We start from the raw sequence: 23,080 nt of genomic DNA on the forward strand, positions 1-23,080 counted from the left end.
TAATTTTTTTTTATTTTTGTAGAGACAGGGTCTTGCTATGTTGCCCAGGCTGGTCTTGAACTCCAGGGCTCAAGCCATCCTCCCACCTTAGCTTCCCAAAGTGCTGGGATTACAGGCATGAACCACCATGCACATCCTGAATGGTAAATCTACTTTCTTTTTTTTTTTTTTTTTTTTTTTTTTTTGAGACGGAGTTTCACTCTTGTTAACCCAGGCTGGAGTGCAATGGCACGATCTTGGCTCACCGCAACCTCCGCCTCCTGGGTTCAGGCAATTCTCCTGCCTCAGCCTCCTGAGTAGCTGGGATTACAGGCACACGCCACCATGCCCAGCTAATTTTTTGTATTTTTAGTAGAGACGGGGTTTCACCATGTTGACCAGGCTGGTCTCGATCTCTTGACCTCGTGATCCACCCGCCTCGGCCTCCCAAAGTGCTGGGATTACAGGCTTGAGCCACCGCGCCCGGCCGGTAAATCTACTTTCTTTTTAAATTTATATTTGTTTTTCTTGCCTTACTCCACCAGCTAAGACTTCCAGTACAAGGTTGACTAGAAGTAGTGATAGCAGCCATCCTAGTCTCATTCCTGATCTCAGAAGATCCTTGCAACATTTCATCACTAAGTAGATTTGATTTAGGTTTTTTGTAGATTTAGAATCCATATCGTGGTCAGGCATGGTGGCTCACACCTATAATCCCAGAACTATGTGAGACTAAGGCAGGCAGATAGCTTCAGCCCAAGAGTTCAAGACCAGCCTAAGCAACATGGTGAAATCCTGTCTCCACAAATAATAGAAAAATTAGCCAGGCATGGTAGCATGGGCCTGCAGTCCCAGATTCTTAGGAGGCTAAGGTGAGAGGACTGCTCGAGCCCAAGGGGTTGAGGCAACAATGAGCCAAGATTGTGCCACTACATTCCAGTCTGGGCAAAAGAGCAAGACTCTGTCTCAAAAAAGAAAAAAAGAATCTAGATCTTTGGTATCAAAGCTACAACTTAATTTTGACTTGTCCCCCTCTATACCTCTCTGGGCTTACTCCACTTCACTATCTCTCACATTCTTTTCTATTTCTTTTCCTTCCCTCTCTTCTCCTCTCTCCCCCTCTCTCTCATGAGCTCTTTCTCTCTCTTCCTCTCCTGCTTTCTTTCTCCTCTTTCCCCACCTCTTTCCCTTATTATTTAACTGCTTTAGTAAGGCTTATATTTTCTATTCTGAATTTTAAACACAGATGAGTTAAATATCTTTTGTTCATCTCTCCAAAGAAAAGTATGCTTTTTATATTTTCCTTAGTAGTTTAACAGTGTCCAATTTTTTAAAAAGCTTCAATTTCCTCTATAGTCTAAGGGCCAAGAAAAGAAAGGCTGAAGAGAAGCAAGGTGGAAAGACTATTCAAACCAAATTGGGAAAACTAGGAATGGAGCCCAGCTTAAGGGACCAAGGCCAAAAAGAAAATGGCTATCTCAAACATGCCCAGGCCCGCATCCCTTAACGTCTCCTTGTTGTCCTGGTTATGCATGACCATAGCGTTATAATATTCTATGCTTCCTTATCTATAAACAATAATACCCAGTGACTATTTCATTCCGTTTTCAATCTATGACAGTCTAATCCTTTGCACTAGATTCTTTCCCCTTTCCCCTATTTGACATGTATATTTAGTGCAGTTCTGGTGTTCATTTCATCTACCCATGCTGGACATTGAGAATTATATAGATGCCTCTTTTTAGTGAGATCCTTGCTACCAAGCAGTAAGAGCACTAAAATCCACGAGACTACCTAAATAATAATGGTCAGATGCCATATGTCATTAAGATATGCACAAGATAAAATTCCCAAGGACAAAACTTCCCAGATTAGGGGTAGAGATCACATTTGTAGGATGTCATCTCTCCTGTCCTAATTACTTATTGCATATGTGAGTTAACTTAATGATAGGAGAGAGCAAGACATGCAGACTGAGCTGTGGAAAAATTGCGGAAACTCCATTGCAGTTTATTTTGAAGTGAACCTGATGAACCTGGTCCCATAATGCCTAGAAGACAACACGAGTCAGCAATACATCCCAAGATATTGCAAACTTGACTGATTTCTTTCTTTTCCACAACCACAGCCAATCTCAAGGAGGCCAATGCTATTAGGAGGGTGGGTGAAGCTCTGGTAGTCCTAACAAGAGCCTGGGAAACTTCCATGGGGGCTGTGAGAAAGCCAGTCCAACCCCATTTTTACAGGCTATATAGACACAATGGCATTTCTGAAACCTATATATGCTATGTGTTAGTTATTTTTATACTTCATTAGCTCTCTAGAGTAAAGGATAATAAAATATTAAAACAAAAGATACTTATTTCATGTACAAAAAGGAAAAGAAGAGCTGAGAGCTTCCATTCTAGTCTGTTGCCAGTGCTACAAGATGAGTGGGGAAAGGGTAGGGTCAGCTTTCAGAGCAAGGAAAGCAGACTGAGTCTCCAGGGCCTGGGAGGAGGGGAAGCGCTGCTTGAGAGCATGATGGGATTGGAGAACAGTTTAAGAACGTGGCCAGGTGGTCTGACACTTGGTGCTTCCCATGTAGAAGGGAGCTCACCTGTTAATGGAGATGATACCACCTGCCCTCTAGACCCCAGAATTGTTCAGAGGTCAAATGACAGGAGGTAAAGGTGTATTTCTAGCTACCGAAAGTCTGTGGAAGATTATCACTGAGTTTTCTAGGCTGTCAACTATGTAACTGACACCTTGACTTCATCTTCACATACAAAACCTCCAGATTTCATGAAGGAAAGGGTGTGTTTTGGGATTCACAACTGAAAATAAACTATTTTCTAGTTCAGAGAGGAAGAGTCAAAATGTGAAAACATGTTCACTCTGATCATCTGCTCAGGTCATCTTTGGATGAAGGGAGACAACCCTGAGGCTACAGAGCCCCCTCTTAACTCCCTCAACTAGCATCTCCGCTCACTCATCTCCCTTCCCCCAAACTGTGTTCCTATCCCCGTCCCTTTTCTCTTCTTGCCTCTTAGCTGTTTGTCTCCTTATCTTTGTCTGCCACCTGTCTGACTTACCTGAAATTACCCCACCTATTTATTTAATAGATTCAATTAACCTATTTAACCTACCTGTCTTTACCACCTGACTTGACAACTTGCCTGACCTACAAGCTCCCTGAATTATCTGACTTTCAACCTCTGCTACTAGTCACCTATGTGACCCTGCAGCTGTCTAACATGACTTCTGCTCGATCTGTGCTCTGTTATCTGATGCCCTCTCTCTCCTCACCCTTACCACTCAGATGCCTTTCTAGAGTCCAGTGTGTTAACATTTTTATTCTAATGATCACCACATGGTATTGTCAAAGTTCAGAGCAAACATTGCTCTTTCATTTTAACAGGAAGAGAAATTGAGACACAGAGTGATTACCCAGATTTCCCAAGCTCATATAGGTCCAAGACTAAGAATCTGGGCCCAGCCTTGAAAACCAGCTGGCCGGTCTTGATTCTGTGGCAGTAGTTAGAAAGCTAGTGCCCTAGTAAGCAGTGATTAAGAAATCAATAAACAGACACTTAGTGCACATGCCCTGAATTTAATATGAATTTCAGGTTCTTACATAAATATAATATTGCTGGGGATAAAGTAGTGCAGATAGGGTGGTATTCCACATAAATTAATTTTCCATTTATCTGAAACATACCTCTTTCAATAACAAAATGCAATTGGCTTAAAAACATTATTTCAAATGGGAGTACTTCTAAAACACTTTACACACTTTTTGTCTTATTAAACAGAGCATAAGGAGCCTAAGGAGACCATTTCTTAGTGATATCAAGGAATTCTGATGAACAAGTAAGTAATTCAGTGATGCTTTTGGGAACTTCTAAGAACGCAGGGCTTAGCTTGTTCTTTCAGAGAATGATCTCATCCCGTGGCACTTTTCCAGGTGATGTTTCTTGTCTTCTCCCTTTTTAGCTGCCTTTATGGAAATCTTAACTCCGTGCTTCTACTCTCCTTACTACTATAATGAAGTTACACTAAAATTTTCCCAAGAAAACCATATATTTAAACTTGCTAGATCAAGAACACTGGATAGGTACCCACATGTGAGTTTATGATCTCCTACAGAACATAATGCATGGGTTTTGTGATGGGCTGTTTTTCTTGCTGCTCCAAAGCTTTGCCTGGTCACTTCTGGTTTCAAGTTTTTGTCCTGGTGGTTAAAGTCATCAGAAACTGACCACCATGTAAATATGCAATAGAAAAAGAGACCAAAGATTTGGGAGTTGTGTCTTGGAAACACACTGAAGACCTTCACTCTAGCTAAAGAAACAAGAGAGAGGAAAACAGATTTATGAATTAAATACTCAAAATACGTGAATATGCCAGATGTAACACCTGAAGTCAGGAGTTCAAGACCAGCCTGACCAACATGGTGAAACCCTGTCTCTACTAAAAATACAAAAATTAGCTGGGTGCTGTGGTTCATGCCTGTAATCCCAGCACTCTGGGAGGCTGAGGCGGGCAGATCAAGGTCAAGAGACCAAGAACATCCTGACCAACATGGTGAAACCCCCTTCTACTAAAAATACAAAAATTAGCTGGGTGTGGTGGCACACACCTGTAGTCCCAGCTACTTGGGAGACTGAGGCAGAAGAATTACTTAAGCCCAGGAAGCAGAGGTTGCAGTGAGCCGAGATTGCACCATTGCACTCCAGCCTGGCAACAGAGGAAGACTCCGTCTCCAAAAAAAAAAAAAAAAAAAAAAAGTGAATGCTTCAATAGCTTTAAGACTAAGTGGACTGGTTTAACGGTAGCAGATCTTTAAACAACAGAATCAGATGGCTAAGGAAGGGACAAACCTTTCTAGTAAGTAGTTTCACATGTTTTTGTTTTTGTTTTGAGACAGAGTCTTGCTCTGTCGCCCAGGTTGGAGTGCACTTGGGCAATTTCAGCTCACTGTAACCTCTGCCTCCTGGGTTCAAGTGATTCACCTACCTCAGCCTCTCAAGTAGCTGGGATTACAGGTGCCCGCCACCATGCCTAGCTAATTTTTGTATTTTTAGTAGAGATGGGGTTTCACCATGTTGGCCAGGCTGCTGGTCTTGAACTCCTGACCTCAAGTGATCCGCCTGCCTCAGCCTCCCAAAGTGCTGGGATTACAGGTATAAGCCACTGCACCTGCCCCTCACATGTTGATTTTTAATGGCAAAGTTCTTGCTCTTGCTCTTGCTGACAATGAGTGACCCTCATCTCAACAGAAAGCTCTTGTACTATTTAAAGCTGTCACTATCAATGTAACTATGCAAATATATGATAACTTAGTAAAGTCAAATGGGAAAAGGTTCATGGGTGGTGAAGAGAGAAGAAGTGAAGAGTGCCCTGTACCCTGATAATCCAGGGAGGACAGAAATGCAAAGAGGATCTGAGAGTCTGAGGCTGAAGAAAGAGGAAAGGAGTAAGTGGATTCTAGTAAGTCTGAAGTGAAAGCCAGATGAGTGGAATCCTCAAACCCCAAGGCTGGAAGACTCAGGATAATTTGGTCGGAGTTATTTTGCTCAGGCCAGTGTAAGAAACTGACTTAAAACATTATTTTGAATGGGAGTACTTCTAAAACACTGGACACACTATTCTGTCTTATTAAACAGATAGGAGCAAGAACTTGATTTCTCATGGGCCAGGAGACCAAGACAAAGATCTTAGGTTTGGATGGTGAATGAAATCAGGATAGAAGTAAGGAGATGGGCTTCTCAGAGTATGCTAAGTTCAGGAGCCAGACTTGAGGAGTGTTTGGCCTGAGTAGAAAGAGTGTACAATTCTGCAGACGCCGACCAGGATGCAGGCTGTGCCCTAAGAAAACTTCACCAGGCTCCAGGAACACGTGAGCAAATGCTGCTGTCAGGGCTAAGCGATTGTTCCTGAGGTTGAGGATCCACAATCTGATCCATAGCAGTAGCTTTGGAGACTATGGAGGCAGGATGCCTGGTATGTCCTGACTTAATGAGTTTAATCAAGTCATTGTCCAGCTCTGGATTTTAATTTCCTCCTACACCGGTTAATGTAAATCTCACTGAGTTTTTATAAGACTCAAATTAAGAGATCAGGTATTGAAATGCTTTGATAATGGTATAAATATCTGCCTAAGTCATTATCCTTTACGCCTCTGTATCACTCTTAATAATCTAGATCACAGGAATGCCTACCGCTTCTGTATCATTTACTGGAAATACATCTCAGACTCCTAAGCCATAAGCAGCATGGTGGTGGCTTTGAAGTCCTCCCTTGAAGATCTGGGGCTATGTTACAAGCAGCAGAAGAAAAGTCCCTCTTGAAGGTGAACTGGGACCCAGATAGGGCTTTCTGTGACACCTACAGCCTTGACTCCATGAGAGCTTTACATTTTTTTGAGACAATCTTGCTCTGTTACCCAAGCTAGAGTGCAGTAGTGCAATCTCAGCTCACTACAACTTCTGCCTCCCAGGCTCAAGCAATTCTCATGCCTCGACCTCCTGAGTAGCTGGGACCACAGACATGCGCCACCATGCCTGGCTAATTTCTTGTGTTTTCTGTAGAGACTGGGTTTCACCATGTTGTCCAGGCTGGTCTTGAGCTATTCAGCTCAAACAATCAGCCTGTCTCAGCCTCTCAAAATGCTGGGATTACAGGTGTGAGCCACCGTGCCTGGCCAGCTCCTTTAAGGAAATGCTTGTGTGTATTTTTCAGCAGTTGACTCATTCAGAAGCATGAAATGAAGCCATCAAAATGTCTCCCAGTTTCACTTGAGATGTAAGGGTTGTTGTTGTAGGGTTGTAGCCATGGTCTTTCTTTCAGAGTGGCTGGACCACGATTAGGAAGCTTAGGCAACAGCGGGTGCCAGACAAATGTCAAAATGCATCCAAAAGTGGTTGCAGAGCTTAAGCTACTAGAAAACTCTTTCTAGAACTGTCACATCTCATTTTCAGCAGCAATCTGAAGACCAGACTAGCACCAGCTCCAACGTACTTGTGCACAGACGCTCTGTTTCACCAAAAGTCATCTTATGGTGATATACAGTCAGTGTAGAACTCATAGAAAGGTGCCTGGTATCACAGGTTCTTCTGGTCTGTGATCTTCACATAGATTCTTCTGACTTTCCTGGCACTCACAAGCCAGCACAGGCTGGGAGTGGGCTGGAGGCCAAAACACCTTTACTGGATAAAGACAACCGATACCAAACTAGTCTGGGTCCTAAGACCTCTCCTCAGTAAGGCCTCAGGCTACTTCAAGGATTACGAAGACAGGAAAATAGAGCAGGTGAGAGGCTAAATGGAGTCCTACTTTTCCCACTGAGGTGCAGAAAGAGAAGCAATTTAACCTAGTCATTGAACACAGAGCTGTCAAGGACCTGTGGTCTGGTCTTAACATTGCCCAATGGGTTGGCTGCATAACTCTTAGGTGGGTCACTTAAGCTCTCTGTGTCTCAGTTTCCACATCTTTCAAAGCGGAATAAGAAAGAGACTTCCTCATAGCATTGCTAGGATAAAGAGATAAAATGAAATAATCCATATAAAAACCTATGAAAAAATTAGAACGATACTATACAAAGTATTATCAAAATGTTGTTAGCTATCCTTAAGCTTCGTGCCCTCCACCCTGCCCAATCTCAGCTCCAAGGCAACAAATTCCCTCAAATACAAAGCCCTTTTCCTTACTGCAGTAGTTTTGTGTACAACCAGTGGCTCTCACTGTCAGGGTTGATCTGTCTCTGCCGACCCAAAGGTTCCTCTGAGCCAGGATGACAAACTTGAGGATCCTTTTTCTGGGAGTTCAAGCCATGAAAAGCCTATGAAACACCTGAAGAATTCCAGGCCATCTGACCCTCCAAACCTCTACAGGAACCCCTTTTAATAAGGGGCAGGAGAAGCTCAAAATGAGAAGTTAAGAGTTCCTAGGACCTTTGCTAACCCCATTGCCAACTTGCAGTCACACAAGAGGGCAGCACCCCTTGCTGCTGAGAGAACCCTGTGGGCCATTCACACAGGCAGCATTGACTCCATGCATGTGGCTCAGCTCCTTTCCTCTGCTCTGTGTATAGGAACAGAACTTAACCTCATCAAATGAGAAGCAGCATTTTCTGTATGGCTTCCACTACAACTGAGCACTGGCAATGAAACCACCTTTGCAAAAATTATATCAGTGAGAAAATTATGACAGTGAAAAAGATCTGATCTAACCTACCCACCCTAACCCTTGCCTTTCCCTTAATCATTCCTGGGCCTATTGTAGATTGGCCTTTTGAGATATCTTTTCAAGTTCTGAGCATGTCTGACATCCATGGCTTTACCCAGACCCATCAATCCCACTCCTGTGGCCCACCCAGAAGCAACTTAGCTGAAGTGGACAGCTTTCACCCATGATTTTTCTCCATCCCAACCAATCAGCAGCAAGCACCCATTTCTAGCCACCCCTTCCCCAAACTGCCTTTTAAAAATCCCAGCCTCACATCAACTAAACTCTTTCTCTATTGCAGTGCCACAGTCTTCATTTGTGCAGCAGACAGGAAGAAGCTGTCGGGTGGTCACAGCAATTCTCATGCTTGCTTCTGAACTACTGACATCTAGAGCTAGCTGCCTTCAGGTCGTCTTCTAATGTGTCCTCCACAAAAGAACGTCAATAATTCAAAACTTAACTTATTCCCCTAAATATGCTCCTTTTCCCATGCTCCTATCCCAGTGGGTCAAGACATATCCACTGGGATGGGAACATGGGGAAACACCTGGGTGATAAGCCAAAGGGCTTTCTCTGCCTTACCTATCATCGATCACTGAGACTAGGACTACTATGATCTGATATCTCTTGAAATATTTGCTTCCTCTTTATTCCCATTGCTATTGATTTCATTCAGCCTGCTGTTTCTCCTCTGTACTATTCTGGTCTCCCTTACTACAGCTAAAGTGATCTTTCCAATTTAATTCAAACCATGTTCCCCCTTTCTGGAAGTCCTTTATTTACACCTCACAGCCCCCAGGACTGAATCCCAACCCCAAAGTATAATTTACAAGGCTTATAACCCCTCTGGTTTCAATCCATCCCATTCCCCAGTGCATCTCGTGATCCTATCAAGTCAAATTACAAATTCTCTGAAGCCCCCCTAATTGTCCCAGGTTTTCTCTCACTCCTGAAGCTTCCCAGTTGCCATTCCTTTTGACTCGTTGTTCCATCCCTCTACCCTTTACTAGCCCAACTTGTCCTTTTTGAAATACCAGCTTAAAATAATGTCCTCTAAGAAATCTTCTGTCAACAGCCTCCTCTCCCAGAGCTTGGTGCTCCATTGGGGTGTACCACAATGACTATCACAGCACTTTACCACAATTTGTTATTGTTGTTTAACTGTTTCTTTTACCAGCCAGTAATCTCCAGCATGGGACTATCTTATTCACCAATGTATGCCTGCCACCTAGCAGAATATGCGGCATATACTTGGAGATTAATGTGTATATACATACATACATACATATATAAATAAAAACACACATATAGATGTGTATATATATATAATATATATAAAACATTCAATGAATAAACAAATGGATGAATGGTTAGGTGGCTCGCCCAAAAACAAGAAGTTAAACATCTAAGAGCCACAAAGGGCCAATCTACAGTACCTCAAGGGCCTTTATGCCAAGCCATTTTCAACAGGGTAGGACAGGAACAGACAAAAAGTCTCAAGAGTCACTAGCAATTTCCAAGTTGACATTTCATTTTTGCCATCCCTTCTTTTTTCTAAACTCTTCTCAAATATTACTGAGACTGACTGATTTAAGACATGCACTGCAATGGTACAGTTAGGCAAACTTGGTGAGGGGCAGGTACAATGAGCAACCAGCATAGCTGGGCTGCAGGGCCAGAGGGATGGAACAGGGCCAAGGCTACAGGCAGGGAGAGTTCAGAGTATCTGACAGAGCTTCAAGTCCAGGGCTGGGTGGAGGCACCGGAGAGCTGAGGGCACCAGGCCACAGAAGGCAATTGGGTAAGTGGAACAGGGCCAAGGGGTACTAGGAAAAATGGGTGGAGGACATGGCACAGCACTGAGGCTCTGGCTAGAAGTATGACAGGGGTTGGGAGTGAAGGGGCAGCAGTGAGAATAGACAGTTGAGGATTTGTAGGGTCCTGGGTTATGTTCAGGGTAAGCGAACACTTTCAGCAAGCTGTAGGTGGGTGGACAGAAAGGTCTCCAAGAGCTCATCTTCAAGAGATCTCAGTGTCTCAGCTGCTCATCTACCTCTGCAGAACATCCCTGCAGACCACTCACCCAACAAATTTCACTGAATCAAATCTTAAGGTCAGCCAACTCTGGGTTGTGGTGGTCACATAAAATATTTTCCCCATTTTCATTGCAGAGGGAAGTTCAAGCTTTGGATTCTAACTGATCTCAGTTTTAAAACCTCAGCTTTCTCTTCTACTAGCTGTAGGGCCCTGGACTTCAGTTTCCTTAGCTATACAATAGGGGATGCTCACTTCCACAACTGTTGGAGGTGAGGTGAGTTCATGCTTGTGAAGCAGCATACATGGTTCCAAGCACAGAGTATGTGTTTAATAAATTGGCCTTCTTTCCCTTCCCCCTTCCACTCTGCATGAGGCCCAGTAGGCCCCATTGCATGTGTGTGGGGGAGTGGAAATGGGTGATGAGGAAGATCTATGTTGTTGACTCATTAGGAGAGAAGACATGAATCAGAGCTGTGTAGCATCCAGGGATGGAACAGGGACACTCCTCCCCCCATGCTATCCTCCTCCAGGTGCCCAGGGCCTTGGCCAGCAGTGGGTTCCATGTGGTCAGGGAAAACAGGCTCCTTTAGTACCTTTCTCACCACATTTGGAGAGGAGTTCTGGATGGTGCTGTCCACTGGGGGGACACTGAGAGGGGCTTCTTCCCCAGACACCTGGGGCAAGGCAGCAGCAGTATTCTTGTCAAGAGGGAGAGTTGATTTCGAGCCCTCGGATGCTGGGGGCTCATCTGTAGCCTGGAGAAGAAAATAAGAATTTGGGTGGGCTTTACTGCAGAGAGTGTAGCAGCAGCAGTAGCAGCAGCAGTGGCAGCAAAGGCTAGAACCCACCCTGCCCTGCCCATCATTACCACCTACATACCATGGACTGCTTATTTTCCAAAAAGAAAAATACTCTTATCCCAACTTTTCCAAAGACTACATGCTAGTGCAAAAGTCTTAGGATAGAATTTTGAGCTAATTTTGTGATGTTCACTTTAGCAATCATAACCTACTTTTGACTTACATTTTAGCTTGTGGCCCTCTATGAACCCTAGACCCTTCTCTGCCATCACATGGATTATTCCATATCTCCTCAAAAGAACTGGGCCTCAGGGGAAGACACTGAAGCATGATCTGAAGTTGCCAGTACTGAAGCATAAACGTGAAGCCTTATATTCTATAATAAAGTAAAAATCTGTAAAGCTGCTTTGAAGATAAAAATGTGATTACAGATTTAAAGGGGATACCACCATGGAAAAAGTGAGAGAAGGGTAGAGAGAAGAGGATAGAACAGGTGTTCTGAGGGTAAAAAAGAAAATCAAGAGCTAAGAATGAAGATGTGAAAGGCAGCAAAGATCCCAGGGTACAAACTGCACCTCTTCAACTGTCTTTTGGCTGAGAAAAAGAGGAGCAGCATCCAATATCCTCCTACAGAGAGAAGAAGACTTCTGTGGCATTACAGAAATGTCAGCAGACCTGGGTCCAAGTCTTCTACCTCTCAATGTTGTATGATATGTAGACAGACCGCTAGCCTCCTCTAACTCCCATTTATACACCTATAAAGCACAGATGGTAATGCCTACCAAACGACATTGTTGATAGGATAAATGATATGGTGCATATAAAAAATACCCAGCTTAAGGCCAGGCCACAGTGGCTCACACCTGTAGCCAGCACTTTGGGAGGCCAAGGTGAGCCGGTCACTTGAGATTGGGAGTTTGAGACCAGCCTGACCAACATGGAGAAACCCTGTCTCTACTAAAAATACAAAAAATTAGCCGGGCATAGTGGTGGAGAATCACTTGAGCCTGGGAGGCGGAGGCTGCGGTGAGCTGAGATTGCACCATTGCACTCCAGCCTGGGCAGCAAGAACGAAACTCTGTCTCAAAAACAAACAAACAAACATTCCCAGCTTAGTAGAGGTAAAGAAGTTTAAGTCTATACCTGTGCAGTATTATAAAAGTGCTGCCTGCCAGTATCTAACATGGATCCTCACTCTGCTCCTTAAGCTCTGCCCTTCCCCCTGTCTGGGTCCGGCAAGGGATCTAGGGATATGACAAGGTAAGAGACAGCCTCCCTTCTGCTCTGGCACTGGCAGGAGTTCAGCATGGCTCAGAAGGTACCATCGGTGGGCAGGGTCCCTACTCTCATCCAGGAAGACAGGGCAAAGCCAAGCTACTCTGGAGAGCACTGAGCCTAGATCTAAGTTGGGACTGGGTACTATGCTCTCTGGAGCTTTTCTGAGATGGGAGATTGAGCCCAGGGTAGTTTTGAAATGTGAGGGTTGAGCTCAAGGCTGCTCTAAGGTGAAGTAACTGTATTCCTGTATACCGCCCTGTTTCCAGGGAGGCTATGTTCCCTGAGTGATCCTAGGATGGGCAGAGTATCCATGCCAAGTCACCCTGACGCTTACCTGCAGGGTCTCCTCCTGGCTCTGGGACTGGACAGGCGCTGGCTGCCTCACGATGTAGTTGATCTGCCCCACAATGGTTTGCTGCAGATGCTGAGGAGATTTGGTCTGACTCAGTTGCAGGCTGGGCTGTTGAGCCTGGAGAAGAAGCTCCAAGTCCTTCTGCATTTCCTCCAACTCAAACTTGTGATGCATTATGTCCACGTTCTGAGAACAGGCAGGCCCAGGAGGGCTCTCATGCTGACTAGAAGCCAGATGCTGGGATGGAGGTGGAGGTGGGGGTGGCTGCTGTGGGGGAGGTAGGGGAGGTGTTGGAGGTGGCAGCTGCTGCTGTGGCTGCTGCTGAAAGTGACTGAGCTTCAGCTTCTGGTGGTGGCCAAACTGGACTTGGATAGTGGGTGTCTGTAAGGTGCGGTGGGCATGGGCTCCTTGCTGAACATCCTGTGGGGGGACAATACACACGGGCTGGGAAGTCAGCTGCTGCCCCAGCCGCTGGGGCATGCTCTCCTGCTCCACAGGGGGCTGGGTTTCCAGCCAGGGCTGCAGCAGCTTTGGTGGATGAGGGCTGCAGGCCAGCTCCTTCTCCCTGGGCAGCAGGGCAGAGCACTGCAGAGACCCCAGCTGCTGGGGCACCATCTCAGAGGGCTGCCTAAAGCTGTGAGCTGGGTGCATGCTGGGTGGTGGGACCTGGCCTTTGAGGGAAGGTGAGACTGGGGAGCAGTGGGAGCAGCACACAGATGAGGAGCACACTGCTGGAGACTGGAACTTGTGTGGAGGGTGGCTAAGCGCCTCTTGCTGAGCCACTGGAGACTGGTGGCTTTGATAAAAGGGTGATGGCCCCTGTAAGCCTCCATAAGCAGGAGCATCTGCCCGGGACAGTTGTCCACCTTCAGTAGTTATGCAGCCTGGAAATGCAGAATAGAGAGTTTTTCAAGTTTTTCAAGTTGCTCCCACCTTGCTACTTCCTGCTCCTGGGACAAAAAGACCTCATTCAACAGTCCTGAACCAGGCACAGAGATTAAGAAATTCAAGCCCTGATCTCCTAGACTCAGTCTAGAATACTGCCAGTAATAGCACCTGTATGGAGCTGCTTTGGGGGCACAGGATTTTTGAGAAATTAGCTCAGCTTTCACCAAAAGCTCTACCCTGACTCTGTTTCTGTCCCACTAGGAAAACCATAAGCTCCCTCAAACAGCACCCACTCATTTTTTTTTAACAGAATGGCCCAATCAGAGTCTGACAAAAAGAATCAACTTTAGGGTGGGGAAGGAATATGCTGGAAAGTAGCAAAGGATAGAGAGTGATGTCTGGGACCAATGAACAAGTCCCCAGATACAGGTGTGGGGAACTGTGTGTTGAGCAAGCAGGATGGAAGAGAGTGGGGAAGCTCTAATACCAGGTGATACGGTTTGGATCTGCATCCCCACTCAAATCTCATGTTGAATTGTAATCCCCAGTGCTGGAGGTGGGTCCTGGTAGGAGGTCACTGGATCATGGGGGCAGATCCCTCATGAATGGTTTAGCACCATCCCTTCTGTGCTGATCTTGTGATAGAGTTCTCATGAGATCTGACTGTTTAGAAGTGTGTAACACCTCCACCCTGGCTCTGTTTCTTGCTGCTCTGTCCATGTGATGCCCATATTCACCTTCTGCCATGACTATAAGTTTCCTGAGGCCTCCCCATAAGCTGAGCAGATTCCAGCATCATGCTTGCTTTACAGCCTGCAGAATCATGAGCCAATTAAACCTCTTTTCTTTATAAATTACCCAGTCTCAGGTATTTCTTCACAGTAATGTGAGAACAGACTAATATACCAGGTCAGTGCCAGGCACCAGCACTGACCCATGAGGTCTCTAGGTCCCTTGTGCATGAGTAGATCTATGGCTAACTCAGTCTAATGAGTTAGCTTCTTCAGTCTAATGAGTTGGCTACTTCATCTCATTATTTTGATGAGGCTTACTTACAGGAAGTCTGAGTGCCTTAAGCAAAGTGTGTTTTATTCACCTTTCGTTCTTTAGTGCTTAGCATGGGGACTAAACAAGAGTAGGTGGTTATCAAAGGTCTGCTGAGTTAAATCAAAGGAAAGAGGGAAGCAGAAAATAAACCTACATATCATTTGTCACTTTGCCAAGTTCAACAAACTTCCAGTAAGATTAACAGCCTCAAATGAAGGCAGCAGCTGGCCATCAGTTTAACAAACTCGTTAGTCTGTCAACACAGGCACAACTTCAAGCTGCCTACATTCTGCCTAAAGACTGAATGCCAACAAATGATTGCAGCAGGGAAGTAAAATGCACAAGGCCATGAATTATCTGCTTACATCTCAACTCAAAAGGATATGTCTGTGTAACACACCCACATGCACAGACAGTCTCACTGTTGCTGAGATACCCCTGCTTGTGCCCGCACATGTGTACCCTTGTGTGACCACAGAGACACACATTCATCTGTACTGCCACATAGCATTCTGTCTTTTCTCCCCCTCAGCAACAAAACCAAGGTAACAGAACATTTATACAGAATGGTAAACTCAAATTTCAACTGGTCCTGATACAAAGTCCTATATTGCCATTGTTATTTAAATTCCTCAACCTCTCCTCCTCCCTCTCAAACAAAAAAAAAAGTTTGCTGAATGATTTCATGACCACTGGCAGTCAGTCTCAGGGAGTGCTTTCTCTTCGGCATATACTGACCTACACTGTGAGGTAAGTAAGCAATTAGGGCAAAGTCCACAGGGTGGGTGGGCCTGGGTGGGTGGGCACAAGCTCACCAAGAGAAGCTAGCTGCTTGGTCCAGAAGTTAGGCTCCCAGGTGAATCTGATACTCCAAGGGGAGCCAGGATCTGTGTTACAACTTGTCTCCAGCAATCGCTGCATCTGAAACACAATCTGACAACAGCACTAAAGGTCATTTATTTGGGCATCTCGCACCTAAATGACAACTCCCCTTCTCTTACTCTTTGGACAGGCTGAAAGGCTCAAAGTCGTGGCTTGTTATCCTCCATATTCTCATTCTCATGCACCTTCGCACCTGCCCATCCTTCCAGCTGATCCCTTTTCTCTTATCAAGGCTTCTGCAACGCCTACTTTCTTATCCTTTTCAGGCCTCAAGTAATTTGTCATTCTCCTTCACAACATTGACTGGCAGCTCTATTTATTCTACCATCACCTCAATTTAAAAGCCTAGTGGGGGCAGACATTTTCTGAGCTCCCCATTGCTGTTCTTCCACTTACAGGTAAAACACCCTTCTGTCCTATTCAGTAGCCCTCTCCCCCTCCCATCACTTTCACCTATTTCTCGTCTCTAACTCTTCCATTTATCTAGGGCTTTGGCAAGTTTCCAACTTACCCTGCCATCCTCTAGTTAATTAATGTCCCAGCTAACATCTTGGCCTCTTATTTCGTTGATCTCTTGCATGCAACCACCTTCACTTGTTTTCAGTTTAGTCACCATACCTAGACCCTATTCATAATTTAGAACCACTTTACCTATGAGACCTTTGAACTCCAACAACCCACCCTGGTCATAACAAGTTTATGCTCTTTCAGAGTATGTTCTTCAACCTCTCCAAGCCCTGCTCCTTCAGTCCACAGTACCCCCCAGCTTCCTCCCATTTATAGTAATGATATCACTAGTGTCCTAATTCCCTCCCCATCGCCAACTCCTACCCTTAGGCAATCCAGCCATACCAAAGCCATGTTATCTGTGGCCATTTCAGTGATCCTTAATTTCAGCAGCACTCCTCAGCCCTTCATCTTGTCACTTCTTTTCTTGTCATCTTTCTCTTCCACTGCACTCAATGACTATTTAAAATCTTTACTGTGGTGCTACTTACCAATGTTTTAACCCTCTTATTATCACCTTCCATTTCACAGAGAAAAAAAGACACCATAAAGGTCAAATTACCCCAAACCTGTATCCCTTCTATCTCAAACTTAACTACAACATTGTCCCCTTCCTGTCCTCCCATCTTAGACAAAGGGAATGTCCTGTGTTTAAGGCCACCAGTTCATTCTAGATCCTTCCTCCTACTTTTTCAGTAGACTTACCCCACCACACACCCCTCCTCTCTGTCTTCACAGCTTTTTCTCCCATATTCATGTCTGCAGATGTTTTCCAATCTTAAAAAAAAGTTTCCCCCAACTCTGTCATCTTCTCAGGCTATGTTTTTATTTTTCTTCTTTTCGCTTCCATCTCTACTTCCTCACCACCCATCTTCAGTCTCCTGATTCTAGCTTTTGACCCTTCTGCTTTGCTGGAGCTTCTTTCAGATGATAGCCTCATTCCCAGATCTGAAGGCTGCTCTTCACTATTCATCTTCTTTCACCCATGCAGCATTGACGTACGGGCCACTTAAAACTGGAAACTCTGTTCATTTCTTTGTATCACACTTTGTTTTGCTTCTGACCTCTGACCATTGCTTCTCACTCTCCTCCACTCATCTTCTTCCTCTGTCTACGCTGAAAATGACAGTATTCCCTGGGTTCCTGACTTTCTCTCTTCTTGCTCCACACACTCTTCCAAGGTGATACCACTGATTTCCTGGTGACTCCTACATCTCCTTCTCCAAACAAACTTTTCTTCTTACTTCCACACCCATATATTAAAACAGCTTTTTAATAGTAGGTAGCTTAGAGTTGGTTTTGGATGCTCTATAGGCACCTTAGATTCAAAGTATCCAAATATAAACTCCATCAACTTCTCTCAAAATTCTTGCTCCCTCTCCTGGGCACTGTCATCCTCTCAAGTCTAACACTTCAACCTTATCTCCAACTCCTTTTCTCTTAGCTCCCCATATAAGCCCCAGGAACTTTCTATGAGATGCCCAGCACATTGCTCATGTCGAGGATAATGTCTAAATAACTGACCTACAACAAAGAACTACAGACTTTCCCAACTGAGCTACCTTCAGGAGGGGAGGACAATTCCAGCACCTGCGTCCTCTATGCAATGTGGCATTTGGTTAAAGATACTGTTTACTTACTAACCCAAAAGCAGTGATTGAATTTGAAGGATGGAAGGAGGAATACCTCCTTCCATCCTAAAAAGAAAAGGCATTTCCAAGGATTGCCTCATTGCCCTTAGGACAAAGGCGGTGCTCTGATAAGCTTCAAGGACAGGCTGAGAAGGTGGGAGATTCCTCTTACCAGCTCTTTGCTGAAAAGAAAAGGGACACTGGTTTTGCTGCAGACAGCCCAGTTGATGAAATTCTGCACATGCTCAAACTGACGGCTGAGAACCATGATGCTCTGTAACTGCTGTTCCAGCTTCTGCTTTCTCTCATTAGTAATGCCCTGGGTACAGAGAGAAGACAGAGTCCTTGATCCTGTTATTGGACTGTAGTCTACCTGCTTGGGAAGTCTGGTGGCCTGTGTGTGTCACTGATGGAATCAGATGAGACGATAGCCCTGAGATGACAGTAGGGCAGAGTGCTGCCATGGGCTGCTGGCTAATGGAAAAGGAGAGGGAGAGATGGTGGGAGATTGTATGGTGCAAATATAGAATGAGTAATAAATGAATGAGGAAATGAATAAATGTCTATATCTCGTGCATAAATCGGTGAAGAAGGTGGTTTGTTTTGTGACTTTCTCTTCCAAGACTATAGACTATAATAACCCTGTGTAGTTAAGGATGAAAGACTGCCTAAGAGACATAGCATCAAAATTCAGTTTGAACTGATTTTCCAGCCCTTCATGAGCCACCCTCCTAAAATTAGACTGACATTTTAAAATACAGGGAGCAGCAGACAGCTATGGAAGCTGCACATCTGAATTATAGCCTAGGCTTCCCTGGGTGCTGGGACTAGTTTGATATGTGCATGGTTTCTGAACCATCTGGTCCATCTGCCTATACATACCTCCAATTCCTCTATAAGCCCATTGGCCTGTTTGTTCAGCTCATTCATCAGAACCATCTTGGCCATTTTGATCTGGTTTTCCACCTTCCTATGCTGATGCTTCACTTCAAAAATCCTGTAAACTCAATAGGACAAACCATAGTAAGCTTTCCTCACAGCCTATGAGGACCAAGAGACAACAAACATAAGAACCAACCTGGAGACTGCCTATTGAGATCAGGGCCCAACAGACACCAAATATATACACACACACACACACACACACATATACATACATATATATACACACACACACACACACACATATACATACATATATATACACATACACACACACACACACACACACACACACACAGACAGAGAGAGAGAGAGAGAGACAGAGAGAGAGAATCTTCCTCCACCATCCCACCTTTTGTACAACCCAGCCCACTTGATCTAAGTGAGCCAATGGCCCAAAGTTCAACTTGGTTTTCTCTAGGTAAAACCTCAAGTCTATATCCAGGTCAACCAGTAGCCCACCAGTTGACACAGCACTAGAGGTAGGACCAAAAGAGAAAGTGTGGGAATGATTTATTGTAACTTGTTGTTGTCTTTAAATAGAGGATGCTCCAATAAATGTCGCCATGAGGTAAAAAGAGACAGAAAGTAGACTAGTGGTTCTGAGGGCCGGGGGTGTTGGGGGAATGGGGAATGACTAAGAATGTTTATGTGGCTTCTTCTGAGGGAGATGAAAATGTTCTAAAAGTAGACAGTAATTATGTACTGTTGCACAATTCTGTGAACATACTAAAGGCCAATGAATTACACATTTTAAAAGAATAATTTTATGATGTGTAGATTATATCTCAATGAAGCTATTTTTAAAATCTTAAAAAGCATGGGCTTTGAAGTCACCACAGACCTAATGTCCAAACCCAGCACAGTCACTGGCCAGTTGTGTGATCTCAGACAAGTTACCTAACCTCTGTGAACCTCAGTCTCCTCATCAGTGAAATGGAGATAATCCCTGATGGAAAGAATGGCAAGAACTGAACAAAATAATGCATACATGATACCCAAGCCAGTGCTTGCCACATAATGAGCTCTCAGCATCTACCACTTCCTCTTCCTATGTAAAAGGCCAATGATTTCATGTCATTTGCAGATTTACAGAGAACACATAGGCAAAAGAGGTAATAAAGCACAGATTGCCCCTGGCTTGTTCCACCCTCATCATGAGCAGCCCTCTCTTCTCAAGTGTCTGCTTGGTACCCTTTTTCTCAAGCACTGACTTCTGGCTAGTTCATAAGGTGTATGCTTTGGCCCAGCTCACTCTGATCATCCTGACCTAGCTTGGCTTCAGTCACCAAGTGATGACATGATGACAACTCCCCAGCCCTGAGACCTCTAAGGCCAAGACATATGCCTTTTAGGACATATGTCCACATCTGCTTAACCACATGTGCTCTTCACAGTCACTACATCTGATGGCCTGGTGTTGGAACCCTGGGTGTATAGGAACAGAGCATTTCCAGCACTGGCAAGGGACTAGCCTGTACTACCTGTCCTCAATTTGCTTTGCAGATGCCTGTAGACTGGATTTCTTATGTGCCACCTGTGTAGTCACACTTTCCAGAAGCATCCTCTGGTTTTGCAAAACTTCTTCAACATGTCTGCACCTAAGGGATGAGGCAGAGAAAAAGTTGAGAAGGGCTGAGTCCTACTTTGAACATGCCAACCAAGCAGGAATCTCCACAGGGCACTGTCTCAGCCAGACCCATGGAAGCTGTGATGACTTCTAGGGAAAGTCTAAGGCACCATGGGCTCTTGTCCCAGTAGGCCTTTTCCAGAGAAGTCCCACAATAGGAACAGAGAAAAACTTCAGCCCAGGGGCTGCAGGTTGGCTTGGGCAGAGAAAAGATTTTGACGGATGGGGAGCCCCAGAGCTCTCACAATTAAGAAGTCCAGAGCCCTCCCCAGCCCATTTCAGGCAGTCTGTCAGCCCCACCTGTGTTCTTTGTGTTCCACCATTAGGCAGCTATGGCATGTGAGCATATCACATGTCTCGCAGTATAGCTTGAGTACTTCCTGTGTGTGTAGAGGACAGTACAAGATGAAGTCTCCAGAACCACCATTCACTCCTGCCAGAGAAGATGGAGAAAGTGGGCTTCTCTTGCTCAGGTAGACAGATCTCTCAGTTAGGCTTTGCTGCACAGCCCTCAGCCTTCAGAGGACGCTGCAGAGACACAGAACTTGGGAGAAGGTGGTACAAACAGATGCCTCTCCAGGGGCACAAGGAGAATTTTGAGCTTAGCTTGGCTGGATTTGCCCAGTTGTCCAGAAGTAGCACACTGTCAAGACCCAGCATCCCATTACCTGCCAGAGGCTAAAGAAGGCACTTGCTACTACTACACATAGATCTCCTGCAGAATAATGAATCCTTCACAATTAACCTCAACCTGTTCATTAATCCGGATTTTGTTTTTAATGGAGCTGAAACCAGCCTTGCCAGGCCCCAGGCTAGATCACACGGATCATGAACTCTGGTTCTTATGGATCTGACAGATGTAGAACCCCTCCCACAATTCAAGGGCCTTGAGAAAAGACTTTCAAGAAGATTGTTATTAAAAACAGATGGTGGCCAGGCGCAGTGGCTTACGCCTGTAATCCTGGCACTATAAGCCAGGGTGGGTGGATCACCTGAGGTCAGGGGTTCAATACCAGCCTGGACAACATGGAGAAACCCCATCGCTACTAAAAATACAAAAATTACCCAGGCACTGTGGCTCATGCCTGTAATACCAGCTACTCAGGAAGCTGAGGCAGGAGAATCGCTGGAACCCAGGAGGCAGAGGTTGCAGTGAGCTGAGATCGCGCCATTGCACTCCTGCTTGGATGACAGAGTGAGATTCCATCTCAAAGAATATAAAAATAAAAATAAAATAGATGGTGCTATAGACAAATGGACAAGCCCTGATCCAGACCAAGTTAACTAAGTAACTAAATTAGAAGTGTGGCATGATTGCTCTAGAGGTGAAAGATAGGGAGCTCAGCTAGCTTCCACAATAATTCAACACTTTCCTCCCTGTACCATTTTATCCACACTCATCCACCCCTGCCCACAACAGGGAGGGACTAGAGTGAGTCACTCTGACGCTGAAGAAGATTTCCTTTGGGAAAGGCTCTGAGACTGTCCCTTCTTTCTTTCCCAGTAGGGAAACAAGATCAGAGAGCTATTTTCCAGGGATCCTAAGGTTCAGCCCGCTTTAGAGCATGGAAGTGGGTGCGGAGAGGTGAGATTGGTACCTGGAGATCCTTTTTGGGCCCGAGGAAAGAACGGACCCCCGGGGACAGGGCTGTGTCGGTGTTCCTCTGTGCAAGAGCTACACAGCCAGCGATTGCAGTAGGTGCAGAGGATATGTGCTGCCCTCTTCTCCTTGCACTCGGAGCAGTTCTGGAAGCAGAGAGTTCTGGAGTTACTGGCAATATCCTCATTTAGGTCTGCCTACACAAGTGGCAAACCCTCTAAAGAATGGGGTCCTGCAGGCCTATTCCTCTATTTTGGAGTGTAGTCTATTCTGGAGAGCTGTCTGGGAGGAATATGTCAGGGCTTGTGAAAGGACGCATCCTTTGTGAGCAAAAGAACAGTGGCTATGTCAGGTATGGTGGCTCACACCTATAATCCCAGCAGTTTGGGAGGTCAAGGCAGGAGGATTGCTTGAGTCCAGGAGTTTGAGACCAGCCTTGGCAACATAGTGAGACCCTATATCCACAAAAAATACAAAAATTAGCTGGGAGGGATGACACACACCTGTGGCTCCAGCTACTGGGGAGACTGAGGTGGGAAGATAACTTGAGCTTAGGAGGTCAAGGCTTCAGTAAGTTGAGAACATACCACTACACTCCAGCCTGGACAACAGTGGAAGACCCTGTCTCAAAAAAGGAGGAGGAAGAAGGAGAAGGAAAAAGAAGAAGGAAGAAGAGAAGAGAGGAGGAGGGGGAGGAGAGGAAGGAAGAGAAGGAGGAGAAGGAGCAGCAGCAGCAGCAGCAGCTGTCTAAGGGGCTGTTCACACAAGTCCTGTGACGAAGCTAAGGATACCCAGATGGATAAGCCAAGGAACTGACCTCATGCTATCTATAGCACACAGGATGGTATGCATTAACTGAGTAATGCTGCAATAAAAGGGATGCAACACATGCTAAGGAAACCAAAGCAGGCTTCCAGGAGCTCAGTCTAGGAGTAGCCAGGAAAGTTTTTACAAAGAGGAAACATTTGAGTTGGATACTGAATGACAAGTAGGTTCACCAGGCAGACAAGGGAGGAAAATGTTGTAACAGAGGGAAAGCATAGGCAAAGTCAGAAAATTCAGTGTGCTTCAGAGAGGAGAAAGCCCACATATGGGAATACACAGCAAGATGGTCAAATGCAGCCAAGAAAGGGCAAGTACAGACCAGCGTTCAGAGTTGTGCTCCACACTTGGGTCTGCCTGATCTGAGAGTACCTAGGCCTCTCCTAGTCCAAATGTTCATTCATTTAGTAAGCAAATATCTTGCCAGAGCTGATATAAAACATCAAGAAAAGGGGAGATTCGGAAAAGTTGGCCTAT

At 45.2% G+C, this 23,080-nt stretch overlaps 1 protein-coding gene across 4 annotated transcripts in view; it reads right to left on the minus strand.

Annotated features, from left to right (window-relative positions):
* The window catches only part of TRIM66 (tripartite motif containing 66), a 72,230-nt gene that overhangs the window by 15,030 nt on the left and 34,120 nt on the right, over nt 1-23,080 (minus strand). For 3 of the 4 annotated variants that reach the window (XM_074401063.1, XM_010341420.3, XM_010341481.3), the window contains 8 exons: nt 21,780-21,927; nt 20,482-20,614; nt 20,036-20,152; nt 18,492-18,606; nt 17,782-17,928; nt 15,405-15,522; nt 12,637-13,538; nt 10,818-10,979 (listed from right to left, as the gene is read on the minus strand). In XM_074401063.1, the coding sequence (XP_074257164.1) occupies nt 10,818-10,979; nt 12,637-13,538; nt 15,405-15,522; nt 17,782-17,928; nt 18,492-18,606; nt 20,036-20,152; nt 20,482-20,614; nt 21,780-21,927 (1,842 nt within the window). Of the gene's footprint in view, nt 1-10,817; nt 10,980-12,636; nt 13,539-15,404; nt 15,523-17,781; nt 17,929-18,491; nt 18,607-20,035; nt 20,153-20,481; nt 20,726-21,779; nt 21,928-23,080 lie in introns of those variants that run through there. The other variant, XM_074401064.1, reaches the window with a different exon arrangement.

This window comes from Saimiri boliviensis, chromosome 6, assembly GCF_048565385.1.
Source record: "Saimiri boliviensis isolate mSaiBol1 chromosome 6, mSaiBol1.pri, whole genome shotgun sequence".
NCBI lineage: Eukaryota > Metazoa > Chordata > Mammalia > Primates > Cebidae > Saimiri > Saimiri boliviensis.